General features: G+C 41.3%; 1 protein-coding gene across 2 annotated transcripts in view; it reads left to right on the plus strand.

Annotated features, from left to right (window-relative positions):
- SNX8 (sorting nexin 8) overlaps nucleotides 1–15,754 on the plus strand; it is a 56,407-nt gene extending 40,653 nt beyond the window's left edge. For both annotated transcript variants that reach the window (XM_073636721.1, XM_073636722.1), the window contains exons 5-11: nucleotides 1,632–1,712; nucleotides 1,934–2,094; nucleotides 3,615–3,747; nucleotides 7,850–7,918; nucleotides 10,268–10,417; nucleotides 11,533–11,682; nucleotides 14,138–15,754. In XM_073636721.1, coding sequence (XP_073492822.1) covers nucleotides 1,632–1,712; nucleotides 1,934–2,094; nucleotides 3,615–3,747; nucleotides 7,850–7,918; nucleotides 10,268–10,417; nucleotides 11,533–11,682; nucleotides 14,138–14,251 — 858 coding nt within the window. In that variant the 3' untranslated portion in view covers nucleotides 14,252–15,754. The remainder of the gene's footprint in view (nucleotides 1–1,631; nucleotides 1,713–1,933; nucleotides 2,095–3,614; nucleotides 3,748–7,849; nucleotides 7,919–10,267; nucleotides 10,418–11,532; nucleotides 11,683–14,137) is intronic.
- The last annotated feature ends 7,776 nt before the right edge of the window (nucleotides 15,755–23,530 follow it).

Raw genomic sequence — 23,530 nt, forward strand, 5'->3', positions numbered from 1 at the left:
TTTTAGAGAACCATAGCATTATAATTTAAATTTATTTCCCCTACAGACCTGTCACTTTAAAACTATGCCACTGCTCTCGCCATATTTTTTGTGTGATGTATTACACACACCACTATTATACCCTTGAATTTCCTGCAGCACGCTTTTTACTTTTCACTAAGTGGTTGGTATGAAGTAGTTTGGGTAGGTAAGGAGGGCTGTTTCCAGGCCTGGGCTATCATAATTTTAGCTCCTAGAAGCATACAAAACAAGAGGGATTTAATGTGTTTAGGAGTGTGTTCTACTTGTCTGTTTAGTAAGACTATTTGGGGTGTTTGGGGAATGGGACAGCCTGTGCACTTATATGTCATTTGAAAAAATCTGTTCCAAAAAGCTTGGATGCAAGGACATGACCACTAGGTGTGAAAAGGGGTACCTAAGTGGCCACAACCACGGAAACCAAGCAGAAAGGTGTGTGGGAAAATTTTGGCAAGATGAGTGGGTACAAGGTACCATCGTGAGATCATTTTCACATTCGCCTCAATCGGGGAGACGTTAATGACTCCCTTGAAGGAGCGTTGGAAGCACTGGTGCCAGGTGTCCAGCTCCCACTTTTCCCCTAGATCCAGTTCCCAGCGTATGCAGGTTTATCCCCAGCGTTGACTAGTGCAGAGTATATCGTGGAATTACCTCCCCTCTGGTCCGATATCTCAGAACACCAATGCTCGTAAGAGGTTATCCTGGGGGATCCAGATGGAGTGTAAAAAGTGCAAAATTTGTGAAAGCCTGAATCTTTCGGTACTGGGCATTTTGCGTTTACTAATGCAATGGCTCACAGATAGTGGCCCCATGGAATTAAAGAAGAGTCCTATACGAAATAGTCCTTTATTTAGCCACCATTGGAACGCTTTGATGTTGAGACCCAGGGGGAATTGTGGGTTGTGGAATATGTGTGCTATTGGCCAGAGTTCCGAGGCTATTGAGGGGGATTTATGTACCAGGTCACATAAAGCGAGCGAATGCGACAGCGTGGGTGCTAGAATTGGGGGCCTAAGCTTGAGAGGGCACCAAGCAAGATAATCCAGTGTGTGGTGAGGGACTGCCTGCCGTTTCATATAGATCCAGTCCGGCTCAGTACCCCGTGAGTAGACCATAGAAATTTGTGCTAGTTGAGCTGCCTGGAAGTACCGCCCGAGATGAGGGAGGGTTAGCCCCCCTTGGGTTCGCATTCTGAAGAGTATAGATTTAGGGCACCTGAAACCCTTCTTCCCCCAAACGAATCGTATCATTTTTGGTCTGGAAGCTCTTCAGATGCTCTTTTAATCGGGATGGGTAGTGGACAGGTAGGATAGTGATCTGAATAAGTAGAGAAGACGAGGGAGGAGGGTCATTTTGATTGAATTAATCTTACCTGTCCAGGATAGATCATGTCTGGCCCAGGAATCAAGGTCCTCTTTGAGTTTTTTGTAGAGGGGAAGATAATTCATCCTATACAACTGATCGATGTTGGGGGTCAGGTGTACACCCGTGACCCAAGTATGGGATCTGTTTTTATTTTTATGGATTGAGTTTCTTCCTTTTTCTCTTCAGTAAACCTGAAAGTTTTCAGAAGCAAGTAAGACTATATGTTTTTATTTTTCTGTGTGTTTTAGGATATACAGAATAAAATGCGTGAATCTTCCCATGGGGTGGGAGATGAGTATATGCTGTGCAATTTTGCAACACAAGCCAAGGTATGATGGTGATGTCTTTTTATAATATTACATAGACAATTGATGATACTGTAAATAAAGGGTGATCAATCCATCTAGACTGCTATTCGACCAGAAGACAGATCCTTTATCGTGAAGCAGGCTTATATTTTGTGCACAGCCTGTTTTATGTTGATTCCTGGCTCTCAGAGTTGGCGTTGTATGTCTGGTGATTTCCTGTCTTCTTGCTGCTATCCTCGCAGGATTTCCTCCCGGCTGATATCCAGGTCCAATTTGCAGCCAGCAGAGAACTGATCAGGAACATCTTCAACAGCTTTTACAAGCTGCGGGATCGAGCAGAGAGAATGGCTGGAAGAGCCATTGACAATGCCACTGATCTTCTGGGATTTGGCAAAGAACTAAGGTAATTCAATTATCAAAGGGTCAGCTCATCCAAAATGCATATTCCAGTTAAATGTTAAGTTCACCTTTTAAAATATTAAATGCACATTGTTTTGCAGGTAGAAAATGTGCATTTATTTATTTTTTTTATTAGGAGCCTGTAAAGCATTGCATACACGATCAGCAGATTGCAGGTGCAATGCAAGGCTGCTTCAAACTGTCAGTGTAGGTGTCTGCCCATACCTCATATGGGCAGGAAGTTACCGAATGACAGGAATATTCAGTGAACTACCAAGAATGCACATCAGTGTCCTGGTAGTTCACTGAGAACTACAAGCCTTCAGCCACAATGGCTGATGGTAGTTATAGTTCTCCCATTCACAAAACTCCGCCCCCCCCCCCCCCCCCCTCCCAATGTTTTTTTCTTTTAATTGTAACAGCTGTTGTGGGGACTGTCAGAACGGGTATTTTGGTGGGTGCACGGGCTGCTCAGGTGGTACACCCTAAATATGGTATTAAAAGTGAGCTTATCCTATAAGGATGGAACTTGGTGTGTCAAAGGACATCAGAGACAAGATTGTAGACCTGCACAAGGCTGGAAAGGGCTACAAAACCATCAGCAAAAAGCTTGGTGAGAAGGAGACAACTGTTGGAGCGATTATTCACAAATGGAAGAAATACAAAATAACCATCAATTGTCCTTGGTCTAGAGCTCCATGCAAGATTTCGCCTCATGGGGTAAGGATGATTATGAGAAAAGTTGAGGGATCAGCCCAGATCTACACGGGAGGAGCTTGTGAATGATCTCAAGGCAGGTTGGACCACAGTCACCAAACAAACTGGTAATACAATGCGCTGCCATGGATTGAAATCCTGCAGCACCCACAAGGTCCCCCTCAAGAAGGCAAATCTACAGGCACAGCTGAAGTTTGCCGATGAACATCTAAATGATTAAGAGCAGGATTAGGAGGAAGTGCTGTGGTCAGATAAGACCAAAATTGAGCTCCTTGGCATTAACTCAACTTGTCATGTTTGCAGGAAGAAAAATGCTGACTATGACCCTAAGAACACCATCCCTACAGCCAAGCACGGGGGTGGAAACATTATGCTTTGGGGCTTTTTCTCTGCTAAAGGTACAGGCTGACTTTTCCGCATTGAAGGGCCAATGCGGCAAAGCTCTCTGCTTATCTATCTCTAAGCTCCCTCCCTGACACAAATTTAAAGCTGTCTTTATCTCGTGTGTCAGAGAGCTTGTCAGAAGTTATCATGCTGAAAACAGAGGAACAGAGCAGCAGAAAGACACGGGACTTAGGACTTGGTAGAGAGATACGTAAACACCACAGATATATGTGCCCAGGTTACATTTCATGAATGGGGTTTACATCCACTTTAAGCACTGTCAATTAGTTTAACACTATAGCATTTACTGCAAAACCATAATAGTTTTTAGGTAGAATTATCCCTTTAAACTGATATTATGCTATTTAAGCCAAGTATTGTGTTTGTTATTCATGATGCACTGTGCCTCTTCTCTACCTCTAGTGCCTTGGGCTCTGATACAACCCCACTACCCTCCTGGGTTGCCCCAACACACAGCTCCTGGGGGGCACTAAAACAAGCACTGAAAGGACTATCTGTTGAATTTTCTTTGCTTGCTGATAAAGCAGCACAGCAGGTATGTGGCTATAGATTTATATGATATATGCATTTTATTATTCAGGGTTTTCTGCAGTTCTGTCATCAATGCTGCACTGCTGTGCAAAGCTTCCAAAATTGAACAATTTGGGGAACTGACACATAGTTTTAAGCTGGCCATACCCTGATCAAACAGAAAATTAATGGAGACCGGCAGATTATTCTTGGCTGTATGATGACTGCAGCCAATCAGGTGTAGTCACTGTTTTGACATTGTCCATTGTATTCTGCCAGCTACAGGCGATAGCTGTCAGAATACAGCAGCCTCAGGAGAAGATTCATTAAACAATCCTTTTACGGTCTTCAGGCTGAATGAAAATAAATGCACAGAGCAGGTAAATGTAACGTTTGTTATTTAAAAAAAAAAAAAAAAATGATGCCTTTATAATCATTTTAAAGGTACTGTCAAGAAATTCTTAAAGGTCACAAAAGACAGTGAAGTTTTGGTGCTATTCTGTTTTCTGAACACCTTAGATCACCTACTATTGTTGACATTGAAAGGCAGTCCTGTTGCCAAGTGCCTGCTGCCAGAGGAAGCAATGGCTGAGCTTCAATTTCAGTAGTACTTAGATAAACTTTGAGGATTAATTACATTGCAGTACCATCAGGTGTTATGTTAAAGCTCATTTGTTGTCTAAAAATATGTAAATACTTGAATGTCCATCCTTCTACAATAATTAAAAAGCACAGTTAACAATGCCCTGTGCTTTCCTCTAGCAAGGAGAAGAGTAAGCAGCACAGAGTAGAGTTCTCATCAAATCTCACGTTAAAGTTTGTGAGACTAGCAGTCAAAAGCACCATTGCCTCTCACACAAGATATACAGCTATAAAACTGTAGGTTAAAGCTGGCCATAGACGGTTGGAATCTCGGCCAGTTCAGCAGGGACCGCCTGAGATTCAAACCATGTATGGGCAGGCTGATTTGTACCCAAGATGATCGATCGACCAACTTGGGTACAACCAGCCTGTTGGAATTTTCATGTAATTATTGCTAGTGGCAAAATACTGAGAGACCCATAGCTGAGTAGAGTAAAAATAATCCCAAGAAGTTTTTAAAATATAATAACAGTAAAAAGGCGAGGACAAAACACATAGGCCCCATAAAGGATGAGGAAGAGAAAGTGGTTACAGATGATACAAGGAGAAGGCAGCTGTGCTAAATGCTTTCTCCTCCTCAGTCTTCACACAGGAAAAAGATGGGTATACTGACCAAGACTGACCATAGGGTATGTACCTGGATAGAAAACTGGCTATTGGGGCGTGTCCAAAGGGTTGTGATTAAATATGGAATATGGAGTGGTTAGTAGGGTACCCCAGGGCTCTGTCCTGGGACCAATTCTGTTTAATTTATTTATAAATGATATAGAAGATGGGATAAATAGCTTGATCACAGTGTTTGCTGACGACCCAAAAATATGCAGGGCAATAACGACACAGCAGGATATAGAAACTTTACACGAGGACCTGAATAAATTAATGGAGTGGGCTACTGCATGGCAAATGAAGTTTAACATTGAAAAATGTAAGTTAATGCACTTGGGGGGGGGGTAAAAATATAAATGCAAGCTACTCTTTAGGGGGAGAAGCTCTGGGGGCTTCCAGGATGGAGAAGGATCTAGGGGTCCTAGTAGAAGACATCTGTGGCTACCAAAGCCCGCAGAATATTAGCATGCATTAAAAAGGGAATTTACTCCCAGAAAACGATTATTCTGCCACTTTGTAAAACTCTGGTTTGGCCACATCTGGAGTATTCCATCCAGTTCTGGTCACCAATCCTCTGAAAGGATGTGATGAAGCTGAAGAGAGTACAGAGACGGGCAACTAAATTAATATGGGGACTGGAGGACCTCAATTATGAGGAACGACTACAAGCATTCATTTTATTCTTCCTGGAGAAGAGACACTTGAGGAGATATGATTGCGATTTACAAATATCTCAATGGTGATCCCAGCATAAGTAGGAAACTTTTCAGTACCAGGGAGTGTAAGAAGACATGGGGTCAGACGATGAGATTGGAAAAGAAGCGGTTTAACCTCACGCTATGCAGGGGGTTATTTCACTGTCAGAGCAATTAGGATGTGGAACTCTCTTCCACAATCGGTGGTGTAGGCAGGAAATGTGGATAGTTTTAAAAGACTCTTGGACATGCATCTTAACGAAAACAAATTAGGGGGGGTATGGGAAATCATTTTTCTACACACCCACACAAATTGAACTGGATGGACTGTTGTCTTTATTCAACATTACCAACTATGTAATTATCAAAAAAGGGAAAGGTTTTTGCAAAGGCATGTAACAATTTTTTTTTAACTTTGTAGTAGTTGAAACTGATTAGTTAGTATTTTTTTTTTGTTGCTGACTAGCTGGAAAGTCTGCTGGGGACCCCTTTGTGTTTTGTATATTGCCCTCCCATGTGTACATTTCTCTTTCTGCAAACTTTAAACAGATCACAGTGATTTTTGCTATTTAAATACATGCCACATGTCGCGCACAGCACTGGACAGTCTTGAAATGTTGAAAGTTATGGACTTGAAGGCCAGATGTCGTAAGGAGTTTGGAATGCTTAGGAAAATATTTTTCTACTTGGATTTCTGTGTAAGAATTCTTAAAAAGAACTTTCTGCCAAATAAGTTGTTGGCGTTGTAGAAAAAATGGTCAAAGTGCAGCCGAGACTGAAGGAGCATTCTTCCTGGCGCTAGAACACTGCGGTCAAGTTTTTAGCCCAGTTAATAATCAATTTATTTTTGGACCACTGGGAGAAATAATTATGGACTCGCAGTGAACTACACAGTCAGTGCACCAACTCCGCTCATCAACTTTCATATAGCAGTAGAGCTTGGGTGAGTCTTTTCCTCCACTGGGAGAAAAAGACCAAAACTATAACTTATAATACTGTTTAATCTAAACAACCATTAACAATAATCGCAGTCTCATTAATCAGAATGCCTCTGCTGGGTTCACATTCGGATTAGAATTCCTCTTCATTTCTGTTGCATATATAATAAGTATTTAAAAAAAAAAAATATATATATATATATATATATATATATATATATATATATATATATATTATAATATATAATTTAAAAAAATCTATGGTCAGTGTTCACCCTGCTTTTAGAGTGTCCCTTTTGTTTGCCCATGCAGAACAAAATAAAATGGTTACTTAGCTACAGCAGAGAAAATCAGGTCTCCTGCCCTGCCAGACAGGACTGTGCTGTTTGACAGAGCCTTGTAAATCCTAGAACTGGATGGACAAAAATACAAATCTTCTCGCAGGTGAAACGACCACCACATATACAGTATATACAGTATTTTATGTGTGTTATGTAGTTTTTGCCTGGAGTTCAGTAAAGTTGCAAGCTGCAGAATTGTTTAATTATCTTGTCTTTACTATTTAGTAAGTCACTGACCTGGAACAAGTAAGTAGTTCAGATCTCCCAACACTTTACTGGCTGTATGCTGCTTCCAGGGAGTATGACTTGCTAAGTGGGAAAGCAAGGATCGGGGTGGCAGCCCTGGTGTTTTGTCTATTCAAAAACATGTCAATAGTGGTAGCTCCCATATTTACTGTACTGATGGGTGGTGTTAATTTTGTTGACGAAAATATTTTCATCATTATCGTCAGTGGCATGTTTTCAGTGATGAAAACTCAACAAAAATCAGTTAGCGAAAACTGTGATTAAAATCGATTCCAATTTTCGTCACTAAACGAAAACGTAAGGAAAATGTGAGAGAGGGACGTTGTTTACCCACGTGAACTTCAGCTTTATATAAAGGCTAAATCTATGTCTGTAGTTTGTTCAAACTTTAATACCATAACAACATGCTGGATTTTTTATTCCAGGAGTATATAATGAGTTTGTAAATTCTAAAGAAATGCCTAAAATAATGCATTACAGTTTAACTAGATTTTAGTTGACTAAAATGTACTGAAGATGTTAGTCGACTAAAATACAACTAAAAATAAAATGGCATTTTAGCCAAAAGACTGTGACAAAAACTAAATTGAAATTTGATGTCAAAATTACTACTACTGCTGACAGACTGTCTTTGGTCATATTGCCTGATTTGTTTTTAGGGCAAACTTGAAGAAATTGATGTGGTGGAGAAGCTGAACCTTTTCCTGGATCTCCTGCAGTCATATAAGGTATATATTACAAGTGGCTTTCTAGTTCACGTTCTGTATAGTAACGTGGATGGTTCCCCACTTCCTGCACCCCTCTTTCTTGCTGTTGGTTACAAGGGAAGTAAATCGCATACAAAAACATTCATGAAATATGTCTTTTTATGATAACTGCTGTGATTCCAAATTTCATGAACATGGGGAACGAGAGGGGGGGTCGATGTTTCAGGGTGAATCTAGTAAAATCTGGATGATGGGAGATTTTTAGTGTGTCCAGAGAAGCCAACCTACTCCGTAATTAATTTTATTCCATAACTTTTGGGTCCAACCGCATCCAAATGTAGCTACACGTCACAACACATAATATTCAGATACCTGTTGTGACGTGTGGATACACTTGGATGGGGTTGGATCGAAAAGGCATCTTACACAGCGGTTTATGATCACTTTATAATTTGAGGGTCATACCCTTTCAGTAAGCCTCCTCCTCACATAAGGGTGGTGCGCACCTGTGGGGTCCCACGTACCATTATCTGGATCCATATTTCACATAATCGGATAAACTGGGATTTCTTCACATTCGTTTTTCACATGGACTTTTATTTTTTTTTTTTTTTTTTTTTATTGCTTAGTAATAATAATAATGTGCTTATGAGCATTTGTACAATTAATGAATCATTGTTTGATGTATGTTGTGTTTAGAAGCACACATGTATAGTGCACATTGATCGTTGTTCACTGTGTTACAACATACTGGGTATATCCAGATGTACCTTGACCATGTAATATCTGGCTTTGCACATGTTGGTTAGAATTTTCTTTTTCCTTTTTTGTATGCACTGCACTTTGAAGGGTTACTAATTTTAAAATATCTGGTGTCAAAGTATTGTGCTAGCTGCAACACTATACACTAGGGATCGACCAATATAATTTTTTCGGTGCCGATACGATACTAATATTTTGGCATACCTCTCAGGCCAATAGCCAGTATTGTCTGTTGATATTCTGTGCATTTAAAAGAAAATGTTTACCCTTTTTTGCTGTCACCAGGAATGTAAACCTCCCTTGTGACAATAATAGGCAGTGACAGGTACTCTTTATGGAGGGATCGCACTTGAAAATATTCAAAATGTCAAGATAAGCATCTATCAATTCTTTATCTTTTTTTAAAACTGGCGCCTTTAAGAGGCTAGTAATCCGGGAAGTTGCTCGGGCCTCCCGGTGGAATGGGAGAGCCCGGGTGAGTGGCGGGGGGGGGGGGATGTCCCCTCCGCTGCTTGTAATAACAGCCGAGTGGCTGCTGAGCCGCATCGGTTGTTATTACAATAAAGCCGATCGTCCACTCTAAAGAACGGTACAGGGGTGATGCATGCAGGTTATATCGGTCTAGTTTGCGACCGATATCGATTTTTCAGAAAATGCTGATATCGGCCTGCAATATTTAGCCTTAACGATAATTGGTCGATCCCTACTATACACATTGTAAACTGGTGTAGATCTTTTCTTTTTAAGGCATTTATATAGCCACAACTAATATATACAGCACTTTACATACTGTAGATCAGCATTTCTCAACCTCTTTTCAGTAAAGGCACCCTTTAAAAAGGGCTCAATTATTCTTCCAAAGCAAATACATGTTTGCACACTGGTACCGACTATTATTATTAGTATTATGATTATTATTATACAGGATTTATATAGCACCAACAGTTTGCACAGCGCTTTACAACATGGGGGCAGACAGTACAGTTACAATTCAAATCAATACAGGAGGGATCAGTATGTTTCTCATCTCCCTCAGTTTTTCTCCATCATTCAGCTAATGTGACTCCAACGCTGATGGAGAGAGGCGGGGGAGGGTCCAACAAGGATGGTATGCAGGCGGCTGACATCCTCCCTATCAACCAATGATGCCATTGGTCATTAGGATGCCAGCAGCTAGAATTTTGTAATGGTGCACAATGAGAACCTGTGGCTTTGTGTAACTAAAAGGCAGGCTTCATCCACCCGCTGGCTTGTATACAATTTTTGGGCAATTTTAGGCACCACTGAAGAAACTTTAAAGACACCCTGGTTGAAAAAGGCTGCTGTAGATTCACATCAGTCCTTGCCCTCAAGGAGCTTACAATTTAAGGTCCCTACCCTGCATTCATATTGTACATAGACATAGTAGAGCAAATTTTAGACCGGTTCTATATATTCTACCAGCATGTTTTTATAGTATGGGAGGAAAACTGAGTACCTGGAGGAAACCAATGCAAGCATAGGGAGAACATGCAAATAATATCTTGGTCCAGGTGCAAACCGAGGACTGCAAGGCAGAAGTGCTAACCATTAAGCCCCTGTGTTATGAGGTGTGATTATCTCTTGCAGGATCTGTGTGAAAGACATGAGAAAGGAGTATTACACAAGCACCAGAAAGCTTTGCACAAGTACAGTCTGATGAAGAAGCAGATGATGAGTGCTACTGTACAGAATAAGGAAGCCGAGTCTGTGGAACAACTGGAGTCTCGCATTGTGGAGGCAAGCTCAAATAGAAAGCTACTTTGTTATTTTCCACATTAGCCTAATAAAAACCAGTTTCATCCAGCATACTGGAGGGATCCCGAACCCAGTCTTTCTGTTCTCATCCCCAGTGGCGTCCCATCAATAAAGGGCGCACGGGTGCCGCCTCCCCTATCCATGCGTCCGGCCCCCTGATCTACATATTGGTTGCGCCAGGCCATGGATTCCAATGCGGGGTGGGTGTTTTTTTGAAGCACCTGATTAGAGCCGGAGGCTCTAATAGGCTTCAAAAAAGGGTGGCCTCGGAGCGCAGAGCATTGCGCTCCGAGGCCATTCAGTTGTGTGACCATAGCGAACGAATTTTCATTATTATCGCACTAAAGTTCCTCACCACTAATCAAGAGGCAGGTCTGTGAGACCTGTTTCCCGATTGGCCAAAGCATCAGGCGATCCTATTGGATGCCTAGCGCTTTGGCGGAAGAGCGGACACGGCGGAGGAAGCTGGAGGAACGGACACCGGAGCCGCTGCCCGCACTCCAGGAGAGGACACCACAGCCCCACCACACGGGGCTGTGTGTGGGTAAGTGACGAACCGTCGATGGGCAGGGGGGGCTGTTTCAGTGCCGTGCCATGCCGCTGGGGGGGGGGGTGGCATTTGTTGTGCCCCCCCCCCCCCCCAAAGAGGAACTCACCAGCCGCCACTGCTCATCCCTATAATTTCCATAACTATATCTACCATGTCGCTGGGATAGGGAGAGAGGAGAAATCTGCCTAGTGAGAAAAGAGACCGCAGAAGAAAAAAAAAACTGACAGAGGTTCTAACCGTTTCCTACTCTATATGCAGAAGAAAAGTTGGAAGTCCTTATCTATATGTTTGGTTTGGGTCATTGATTCAAAGCATTTGAGTCAGACTACCTACTTTTTCTTATTTTCAAAATTCTGTTTACTCAAGTGCAACAAGTTCAATATATTTCAACTTTCTGTTATTATATGCATTGTCCTGTCTATGCATCTTTATGTTCAAAACATATGTGTTTTTCATTTTTATAGTTGTTCTACATCTTTCTTTCATTTTCTACACGTGTCCTGTTACCTTTTCAGTGGAATTCATAGGACTCTGTTTCTTATTCCAGCAAGAGAATGCCATTATGGTCATGGAACTGAGGAATTACTTTTCCCTCTTCTGTCTGCATCAGGAAACCCAGCTCATCCACATCTATCTGCCCCTCACCTCCCACATACTCGGGGCTTTCGTCAATTCACAAATCCAGGGACACAAGGAGGTTTGTTGGCTAGTTTTTGGTTACATCATCTTAGGGCATATAGGACATGTAGGAAAGTTATTTTTCTAGTGCAGTCAACCTTATGTGCAATTGGTTTTCACTTATAGCATTAGGCTATTTAAACTCGCTGTGCTTATTAATCTGAGTCTGAGAAATATGAACACACCTTGTCAGGCATGTAGAAACTTGCTCAAAATGTAAATGCCCCTCTGCAGGAGGATGGTAAAGTTGAACTCCAGACATATCCAAAGGCACCATTTTGATCCATTTTGTATTCATGTTAAAACCATTACAATGTATTTGTAGCAGGGCCCTCTGATTCCTACTGTATCAAATTGTATTGTACTTGTACTGTCTACCCTCAAGTTGTAAAGCGCTACGTAAACTGTTGGCGCTATATAAATACTGTATAATAATAATAATAATTTGTAGGGATTTGTTTTTTCTTGATAGAGTAGAGGCCCGTACACACAATACGAAAATCAGAAGTAAAATTTCGTCCGAACGATCTGCCGATTTTCGGATCGTTAGAATGGTGCTTTCTACATCTGATTCCGGTTTTTCGTACAAAAAAAAGCTGGATGTGCAGACTATAACATTTTTGTCATACGTGAACTCAATGTCCGATTTTCATTTAATTAGTACGGTTTTCGTCTGAAAAAAATCATAAGCGCAAGACTTTGCATGCTCAGAAACGAAAGAACACATACAAAACTATTCAATACATTACGTCACTTCTGAAGTTGTATTCTGTTGTACGAGAACTTTCTTATGTTGAGTAATCTCTTCACTTTCAACATGAGACTAGCATGCAACAAAAAAACGGACGAACGTATGTCTGAAAATCTGATTTTGTACGAGGCTTTAGGCTACATTCACACAGAAGGCCAGGGGCACATAGTTTGCTACGTTCAGAGATGGCTAAATGGCTGCAAATTTAGTTGCAGCCAGAACTCTGCACCCGCACCGACCTTGGACACGCACTATCTGTGTCCGAAATTAGTCAGAGGCTACATATACATGCAAACAGTGCCAGCCATTGATCAGAGTACATATCTGACAGCTGCCACTGTCCATACACAGTGCGTGCAGGCATACCTCCCAACTTTTTGAGATGGGAATGAGGGACACCTATCGGTAAAAGTGATAGGACACACCCCTGGCCACGGCCCCTTAAAGGAGAATTGTACAAAAAAAACAAGGTTGGTTAAACCCACAAGTGCTTTTTTTTTTTTTTTTTTTTTTTTTTTTTTTACCACTATTATTCCTTTATATTGCCTTTTGGAATTTACAAATGCAGAAATTTAGAAATCGGATGAAAGGTTTAGCGCTGGAAAACACTTTTTAATAGATAAAAAGTGCATTTTATATACATCTATAGAGATCAGACCAAAATGAGGGACAAATGAGGAGGAATGAGGGACAGTCCCTTGAAATCAGGGACAGTTGGGAGCTATGCATGCAGGTAGCATTTAGAGCCCCAGCGAGAATCTAATGATTTTCACCAGTGCTCATGTAGCCTACGTTTTTCTGTCCGCATCATGCTAAATGCAATGTTAAGTAAGAGGAAATCTCTATAAAGTGAGATAAATTCCCCTGTTAGAGGGTTGTCATTGGAAAAGATGTCCCCATTAGAAGATTTACCCTCACCTCTTTTCCTGGTGACAGCTATAACATTTGGGATTTCTAAACACTTTCTGCCTTGGTGACAGTGGTCACAAGGACCTAGAGAGAAAGTCAATTCACTTAGCAGGAACAAACACTTGTGAAATTCCCTTCTCAAGTACTTCTCCCTACTGTTATCTTTGGCTGAGCAAGAAAGGTGTTGAATGGTTTTCTTATTCACATCTTGTGGGAATATTTCCAGCGGCCTTGCTGCTCAGTCAGAGGAGACCATTAGTGGGAATACTTGGCTTGGGACTTTGTATGTTTGCATGACTTTTCTGCTGGGTGCATGATAAAGAGAAGTGTTGTTTTCACATGCCTTTCTTCTAAAACTGGCCACACACCTAGCAATTTCTGATTTAAGTATGAACGATTGCAAACAAGCAATTCATAATCAATTAAAATATCTAACGATGCAGCATTGATCGAAACTACAATCTATTAAAAACAATCTGTTTAAAAAAAAAAAAAAAAATGTAATCACTCTATATTGTGATCAGTTCCCTGACGTATGCATGTACTATAGTTCGATCATTCAGAAGTACTTGACAAAATTCTGCCACAGCCAATCGACTTTCCAGTGTTGAATTCAATCATAAGCTCCCTAAATCAGTTGGGTCTATGGCTTATGATTCTTATTCAGCTTGATCATTTTAGTCACATCCAAAGATCATGTAGAAGCACATTGATTTCTCTTTCTTGGCAAAGAAACCGCTGTAACTTTGAGTGTTTTTAATTTAATGTACATTCAGACTATAAATCTGCCTAATATTTGTCTGTTTCATTTTAGATGACTCAAGTGTGGAATGAATTAAAGCCAAAGCTGAATTGTCTGTTTGTGGGATCTTCTGGCCTTGCCACTCCACCCCTGTCTCCAGAGGAACGTCATTTCTTTACTCACTAGACCCATATCCAGAGAAAGGCTAACAGATGAGACATTGCAGCACTCAAGTTCTAGAATGCCACGTTGGTCAGTTTTTAGTGAGATTTTGTCCTAGTCAGGCTGTTTATGGAATGATTTACTTTTTTGGTGTGAGATCAAACTATGCATAAATATACTGACCCCCAAATATGTTGCCAGCAAACTCTTGAAGGCAGCTTGTTTGTCCATTGAGGCAATACTCAATACTAGACATGCTAACAATGGACAAGGCAATGACAATATTGATGTACCTTTCTCTAGTTAAAGTATATTCAAAGCCAAAACATTTTTTTTCTTTTTTGGATACAGTTTGGAAGTTCTAATGACAGATAGGTTGGGCTACGGATTAACCTGTACACCACATCCCCCCAACAAAACCATATTATTGCCTAAAAATTACATTTTGTATGAATGGGGCTTCTTGGGTGCCTTTTTGACAAATCAACATTATAGACTAAAATATATCAAAACATTTTTTTATTAACTGATATCAAAATTACATAAAATAAATTATTTCTACTGTACATACATCAAATATTCTAACCTATTTCTTCCTCCATAAATACTTTCAACTACTCACTGAATCGGCAAACTAAGGTGTCTCCTAATCAAGATAACTGTTCCTGTTCAGTTGATGCCAATTGTTACAGTGGTTTGAGGATAATTCTCAATGCGGTTTCCCAGATCATAGATCTGCTTCATCAGGAGTACAGGAGGTGTGCATATATCAGAGAATTTCTGGTTCATGGCATAAATGGTTGGAACTTTGGATATTTATATCTATATCCAGGGCTTTTTTTCTCGGAGAATAGGTGCAGGAACTCCCCCGTCTGAGTCACCCCTTGTCTCTGCCCCCTACCCACCTCTGACCACCGTCTCTTGATTCCACCCCCTACCCACCTACCAGTACTGCCCCTTTTAGAGAATACAGAACCAAGTATCATTTTGTGGTGCTAAATCATTTGTATGGAACATGTTGATGATAAAACAAAAAGCAGTAAAATAGATCTCCTGCAGCCAGCAACAATAGAATCCCAGCAATAGATCCCCACGCAACAATGGACTCCACCCCAACAAAATAGATTCCCTGCAGCAACAGTGAAATACCCACAACAAAATATCACACCCAGTAACAAAAAATCCACCCAAGCAACATTAGACCCCCCCCCCCCCCCAGCAGCAACAGATCTCCCAGCAGCCAGCATCAATAGATCCTCCAGCGGCCAGTCAAAATAGACCTCTCCCTCAACAGTAGATCCCTTCCAGCAACATAAGACCCCCCCAGCAACAACAGATTCCCCATCAGCAACAATAGACCCTCACACAAAATCAGATCCCCACCAGTGACAATAGATCCCCCAGCAGCCAACATCAATAGACACCCCACACCCCATGCTATTACATACATTCAGTGCTGGAGGTGCCGGAACTGCGTTCCCCCGCTGAAAAAAGCCCTGTGTGTGTGTGTATATGTATATGTATATGTATATGTATATATATATATATATTATATTTTAGAGAGAGAGATTTTTTATGTGATATTATTGTCTGTTAATATAGAATTTTTTGGTATATTTTAGTCTATGATATTTAAATGTCAATAAGGAACCTTAAAAGTCCAGTGTAATGTCATTTTTAGAGCTTGGAAAGCCCCCATCAAGTTTTCACTTCTGCTTGTGCCTCTTCTGGGGGAATTTACTCTCTTTTTGTCACTATGACAGAAAGTGATAGGAAATTGAAAGTTTTTACATTTGTCCCTGGTAAAAAAAAAAAAAAATGCAATGGAAGTCTTCCAATGGAGACAGTGTCTAAGGGGGTGACGTTTACTCCATTTCCTGTTGTGTCTCGATGAGGGAAAAGTAATGGAAAATCTCCCAGTAAGATATAGACAGCAGAAAATAAAACTGACATGGGTTTTACCCATTCCCTACTTTTATCCAAAAAAAAAAAAGAATAAACGTCTTGGCTTTAGATATACTTTAATTGGTCACCATGAGTGGTGTTACAGCTCTTATGTATTTTTTTTCAAAATGTCTGCCATGTTAACTGTTTTTGCCGAGAACCTGCAACATGTTGAATTTGGGATTTCTACACTGTGTTCATTACTAACAAACTATAGCAAAACCTAATGTGCGCAGATTTTTAAAGGAAAATTTTGCTCTAACTGCAGATTCTGGGGTTGATTTATTAAAGACAAATCCACTTTGCACTACAAGTGCACTTGGAAGTGCAGTCACTTTAGATCTGAGGGGAAGATCTGAAATGAGGGGAAGCTCTGCTGATTTTATCATCAAATCATGTACAAGCAAAAATGCAGTTTTTTATTTTCTTTGCATTTCCCCCTCAGATTTACAGCGACTGCACTTCCAAGGGCACTTCCAACTGCACTTGCAGTGCAAAGTGGATTTGCCTTTAGTAAATAAACCCCTCTGTGTCAATTTTTTACTTCTCTGCAGTAGCATGGAGTTTTTTTTTTTTTTTTCCATGCATAACCCTTCCATAAACAACAAGGGAGCTCACATTCTACTGTTTACACTGCTCAAGAACTGAAGTATGTTTTTTTGTGATATAATGTATTTTTCTCATGTTAATACAACACTAGGTTTCACCAGCAGGTGGCAGTGTAATTAAAATCTGGAATTGCAAGGAAATTATAAAACGCGCTGAATCGTGCTGCTTGGTATGTCGCCAGGAAGAAATAAAACAAGCCAATCGCTACACTTAAGGCTCAATCGCACTATTGAAATGCGTTGCAGAAATGCACCTCAATGAACCAAGGCAATGCAGCTCCAATGTACATGCATTGCAGCTCACCATGACTAGCGTTTGTGGTGGTCCAGGTCAGAAAAACTGGTGCTTGTGCCTTTCAGGTGCGTCAGCAACTCATTCAAAATGAATGCGCTGCCTTAACACAATGCACAATAATGCGGGACGTGTGCATTAACGCAACGCACAAGAACAGCAAAGTGTGAATGGGCCCTTAAAGTAAACGGGAAAACAAAGTGTATTAAAGAAAGAAATCACATTATCTACAATTAATATAGTCAGATGTTTAAAGTGGAACATCACCCATAAAAAACATCTTAAGCTTAGATCCTTCCTCTGCCCTCCTACACCACAGTAGTTTCTGCTTTCTGGCCTAGGCCAGAATGATGTGGAGCCCCACTGCCTCATGGAATTCCCCACAATTTGATGCATGTGTGGCGTGAGATTTTGCATGTGTGCAGATGTATTGTGGGTGTTTCAGATATAACAGAGACCTGTGGCACATCTGTGCACATGCACGGTATTTCCACTCATACACAAACCAGAACAAAAGTTTCATAAGGTTCGCTGACAGAACTTGGAGCGGTATGTCCGTCGAAGTATGAAAATGCCTAGCGCATGCACGGATCTGCTGCAGGTCACCTTCAGGTCTTTAGGACCTAGCAGAAACCTGCTACACCCCTACACACACACCAAATAATAAAAGGTGGTGGCAACAAAGACGAGCAGGGGGATAACAATAGGTGACGTTCCACTTTAAATACTTAAAGTGATTGTAAAGTCAGAAGGTTTTTTTATCTTAATGCATTCTATGCATTAAGATAAAAAGCTTTCTGTGTGCAGCAGCCCCCCTAATACTTACCTGAGCTCCCTCTAGATCCAGCGATGTTGCACGAGACACTCGGGTGGCCGGGACTTCCCTCCTCATTGGCTGTGACTGCAGCATGGCAACATTGGCTCCCACTGCTGTCAGTCAAAGTCAGTCAGCCAATGAGGAGAGAAAGGGGGTGGGGGCCAGGCCTTGGATACGTGTCTGAATGGACACAGGGAGCTGTGGCTCAGCTTGGGTGCCCCCATAGTAAGCTGCTTGCTGTGGGGGTACTCAACAGGAGGGAGGGGCCAGGAGCACAGAAGAGGGACCAGAGAATAGGAGGATCTGGGCTGCTCTCTACAAAACCATTACACAGAGCAGGTAAGTATAACATATGTTTTTTTTTTTTTAGTTAAAAAAAAAAAAACGAGACTTTACAATCACTTCAACAGAAAATAGTGACTAGGGCATTCAGAGGAAGCTACCATTTTGCAGGTCAATCACATTTTTTACAGAATATAGCCTGGTAATGCATTAGGAACTAGCAGCGTTCCTAAGCAAAGAGGCATGTTTTTTTTTTTTTTTTTGTTTTTTTTTTTCTGCAAAGTTGCCATTTCCTTATAAACTGATAGGCAAGATGTTTGTTCTGTTGATGAAATGGTGATTTTCTCCTGGGTGAAGGGTGCACTTACGGATTGCCTACTGGTCAACTAGATTTTGCCTTCCCTAGTGGACCAGCATGCTATTAATTATGGGCTTCCTTTTGAAAAGGCTGATCTATAAAGCAGCAGTGAGGCCTTACCACAGCCATGCCACTGCTTAAAAAAAAAAATACTGCACATTTAAAAAGCACAGCAATGCACTGTGTTATAGCTGTGCCTTAGGTGCTACCTTCAGGACTCTGAAGTTGGCGGCGTTCTATTAAATGAATGGAGCATGTGTCAGTCACATTAGTCTGGCTCTGCGCTAATCATGGAGATATCTCTACTGCATAAGCAGAGAAGTTGGTAGATCAAAGCAGGCTGAATACTGCAATCTGCATTATATGAAGGGGCAGGTAACAGTATGCAGAAATACAGCAAAGTATAACAAAGAACAAATTGTGATATTGGCTCAAATGAACCTCTTTTTGTGGTTTTTTTTTTATGTAGTTTGATTCTTGGAAATGGGTAACATATGATCCATAGTGATTGAGGCCAATTGTTTTTTTACTGCTAATCCTGATGCTGGATATTTGAATAGATGATTTATACATTTTATATGTTACTAACCATGCACCTGACTGCAGGTGAAATGATGTCACTACGTACATTTTTGTGTATAACTTTAGTATTACTGTATAGTGTTACTTTAGAGTATATTATTATTATACAGGATTTATATAGCGCTGACATTTTACAAAGTTCTTTACAACATATCATTTCTTGTTTAAACTAGGAAAGTACTGGAATTGTGTGAGCAGTATTGATGCAAAATGAGTAAGGCTATCCATAAACGTGTTGACTTGTTTAGCCCCGTGGGCTGAATGAGAGAAAACACTGTATTCCTCTTCTCTTTACTACTGGCTATTGTATGTAGACGGCTGACACCCACAAATACCTGAATACCCCAACAGGAGATGCAGTCACTGTTCAGCTGACAATTTAATCCCGTCTTGACAAAAGTCCATTTTAAAATCGAAGGAGCTGGGTGAGGAATTGTGCCAACAGGGCCGCCCACAGCTTAAATTTCAGATAATTCAGTAGAATTTGGCTGATATTTCAGCTGTATATGACCAGTTTAAGGTAGATAGAGTACAAAGTGTACTAAATTACAGCAATCACAGTTTTAACCAATCTGATTTTAATCAACGATAATTTGATTGGTAGTTTTGGGTTACTATGCTTTGCACAGCTATCTTTGCTGCTCTTTCTCCTGTTTTTGAACAAGCATGCAAGCCCAAATTTTGTAGTCCAGTTATTTTCAGGTTTTGTCTTTACTGTATAGTCCTCTAGGAAAACAATTATGTAGCTCTTTCTAGTGTTTGAATCCTTATTGATCTTTGGGAACACAATGGTAACAGGTATAATACATCTGTATGAGCTTAAACAATAAGTGTAGTTATAACCTCTTTTCACTTTTTACAGCTAGAGAGTAAATCAGTAAACCCTGAATGGGTGACAGTCTCTTTAAATTTCACCCCCTGCCCGTTTATACTCGCTAATATTCACATATGTTCATTGTGCTCCCTTGCTGCTTCGATGATCAATCAGAGCCGCTGCATTGTACCTGGCGCTTTTGGGTATTGGGAGCATGTGACCTCCTTTCATGATTCAGTGCTCAGGTCTAAGTACCCAGTCGCCCGGTCTGAACACTGTCACATGACACAGGGGTCAACATCATCAACCCTCTGTAACCCCCAGCACAGGGTTTACATAGGATTGGGACAGCAGTGCAGCTGAGGTGAGTGCAACAGGGTCAGTTGGGGGATGATGGGCTTTAAAGAGACCCTGTCACCCTTAATGGGGCAAATCATCTAGAAGGCTTATGTGGCATAAGTCAAAATCGGATGACTTTTGGCACTTTGGAGTCTTTACTGACTCTAGCAACAAGCCTTAAGTGTCCTTCTCTTTTAAAGGGAATCGATCAAGACCGCTATTCCTTGCTATATTTAAAGCTCCCATTCAGTGCTATATGCTGTCATTTAACACATGCTGGAAGTGGTGGTAGTTCCAGAGCAGACATGACTGTGCATGATGCTGCAGAAATATGCTCTTTCCTGGAACCAGAATTGGACTACATTCACACGGGCGATTAAGACTGGTGCGCATTGTAGAGGCAGTTCCTGCTGTGGCTTTCAGCAGCTAGGTGCGGCCGCCAGCCTTGTTCACTATGACAGGTCGCCAGCGGGCGCAGCTATTCGTGGCTCTTTGCACAGTCAACAATTACCTGCATTGATCGCTGCTGGAGGCACACAAAGTGTCCAGCAGTTATCGCCTTAAGTAATCGCTGGCTGTGCGGACACCAGTGAATAGCTTCGGCCGCCAGTGACTTTACGTTATAGTGAGTGACGCCGGCGGCCCAACCTAGTTGCTGAGAGCCACATCAGGAACTGCCACTACAATTCGCACCAGCCTTAATCGCTGGTGAGACTGTAGCCTTAAGCAGTGGCTGCCTTCAGTACTGGATGTAGGTCATATAGGCAAATAACCTCTATCCTGAAAGGTTCCCTTTAAAACCATTTCTGTCTGCCACTAGTAAAGGGATAGGTTTAAAGCGGAGTTCCACCCATAAAATCAACTTTACGTAAATCTATAGCATTCTCCTTGAGCAACAACATTTGGAAAAAATAATTTTTTTTTTTTTTTTTTTTTCTCATTCAGTAACCACTGTTGCTATGCCCTTCTGTTCTGCCACTTCCGCGGTGATTGACGTCATATCCCTTTGTGCCTGTGCTCCTGGGAGATGTGTGTCATCTTTCCCAGGAGTCAGTGGGCAGCGCCAAAGACTAGAATCGTGTTGTTTAGAGACCGGAAGTGACAACAACAAGGTGGGCACTTCCTCCTTCGCCGACCGTTGTTATGGCAACAACATAATAATCCTTTCCCTGCGCCCTGTGTAAACGGCGCACGCGCGAGAACGGCAGGTGCTTGCTGGGTATCCAGCATCACCATAACCAGGAAGAGAATGCTAGAGGGCTTCACATGCCCACAACTAGAGGTGGAAGCGCTCTGCAGAGAAGAAATAATAAAGTAAGTACTATAAATAACGGAAATTGAGCGGCGATTTCATTAATAACATAGATTAATAGTGTTTAAAATTGTTTAATAGAACGGATTACCTTTTTTAAAAAAAAAAAAAATTCTGGGTGGAACTCCACTTTAATTAAGCAAAACTTTGCTTTGACTTTTTTTTTTTTTCAGGCTGGGTTCACACCTCCTGTGCAGAGCGGCTGACAGCAGGGGTCAGGTACGTCCCTGTTCTACGTTTTCAGGGACGAATCTGGGCCGAATTTTTACCCGAATTCGGCCCTGAAACTGAGCAAAAGACACACAGGACACCTATGCAAGCCGCCCCAGAGATGTGTGAACAGGCTCCATAGAGAGCCGGTCACAATCTCCTGACTTGCGAATTGGATGCGGAGAAATCCACATCCAGTTCGTAATAGTGTTAACCTAAGCTAAGAGATTATCGCAGCTGAGGATCCTCAATATTCCCTTTCCCCTTCCCCAATATCCTAGAAGTCAGTCTCACTATGTGCTACATGGGATCATAGGCAAACTGATGAAACTGTGAAGTATGTTAATATGAGGGCAGCCAATTTTAGCTGGTAGCATGCCTGTGCATGTACAATGATCAGAAGTCCCAGTGCTTTATACAAAATACAGTGTTTAAGCAGATTACCTCTTTAAATTACATCACTAAATCTAATTTTGAAGGTGGTCATTTGTGTTCATTATTGCCATAACTTAAATGGTAAACAGTATTTCTTATTGAAAATAGCGGATGGCTGTGTGTGATTCGCAGCACAGGGAAACGCTTATATGTGCTATAGGGCAAGTTGGCAACCAATGAATGAACTTTCATTTTTTTTGTGAACAAAAAAAAAAAAATCACATTTAAAAAAAAATATAATTATTTTATTAATTATTGCATCTATCTTTACTTAGCTTTTCGTATTCTACTTTTTAGCTTACCAACTTTTTGTTTTGTACTTTCTAAATATATGAAAGTATTGCTGCTAATTAGTGAAGGCAGATATTTTTTTGTTAGCTAACCAGTGTTCTTGAGATTGTGGTTTGCTCACATCAGCCTAATTGAAATGTAAACACAGCCAACGGCATGGCTGCCTTAATTTTGAAGTTATGTAGCAGACCTTTTACACTTTCCTCCCTCTCTCCCGCACCCTTTTGTGCTCCAAGCTAGAAAATGTAAAGAATAAGTGCCTTAATCCTTAAAGTGGTTCTAAAAGCCTTAAGGTTTTTCACCTTTAAACATTAAGGTGAAAAATCTTCTGTGATCATAGGCGTGCGCACAGGGTGTGCCAGGTGTGCCTGGGCACACCCTAATCACCCCATGTGGCGCAGATTCCCCATTTAGACCCCTGACATTTCACCAAGGCCCCCTAACAGGGCTTCTAAAAAAATAGTAAAATAAAAATAATAAAACTGTAAAATATAATAAATAAAATAAAAATAAAAACTACTGACTCCGTCCACTGCCCTACTGACACCTTCCGTATATATACACATGCACACACATGCATATGTGTTTGAGCTTTGGGGTGCACACCCTAATGCAATGGGCTGTGCACGCCTATGTCTGTGATGCAGCTGCCCCCCAGACCCCCCCCCCCTTTTCCTTGCCTGAGCCCAATCAGATCCAGCGATGTGTATGAGTGCAGTGGCTCCTGACGTTTTATCTCTCTTCATTGGAGAGATCGATCGCAGCTGGAGCAATTGGCTCCCACTGCTATCAATCAAATCTGGTGTTGCGTCCTGCTGTCTGTGCCAATGGACGCAGCAGCCAGACTCCGGAGCGAGCACGCATGGGTGCCCCCAAGGAAAGCGGCTTTCCCTGGGGGCACCCAAAGAAGAGGGGCTTGGAGCACCAGCGGGGAAACCCTGAAGAAGATTGCTCTGTGCAAAACCATTGTTTTGTTATTTTTATTTAAAAAAAAAAAAAAATGGAGCTTTAGAACCACT

The sequence above is a fragment of the Aquarana catesbeiana genome, linkage group LG06, assembly GCF_042186555.1.
Source record: "Aquarana catesbeiana isolate 2022-GZ linkage group LG06, ASM4218655v1, whole genome shotgun sequence".
Lineage (NCBI taxonomy): Eukaryota > Metazoa > Chordata > Amphibia > Anura > Ranidae > Aquarana > Aquarana catesbeiana.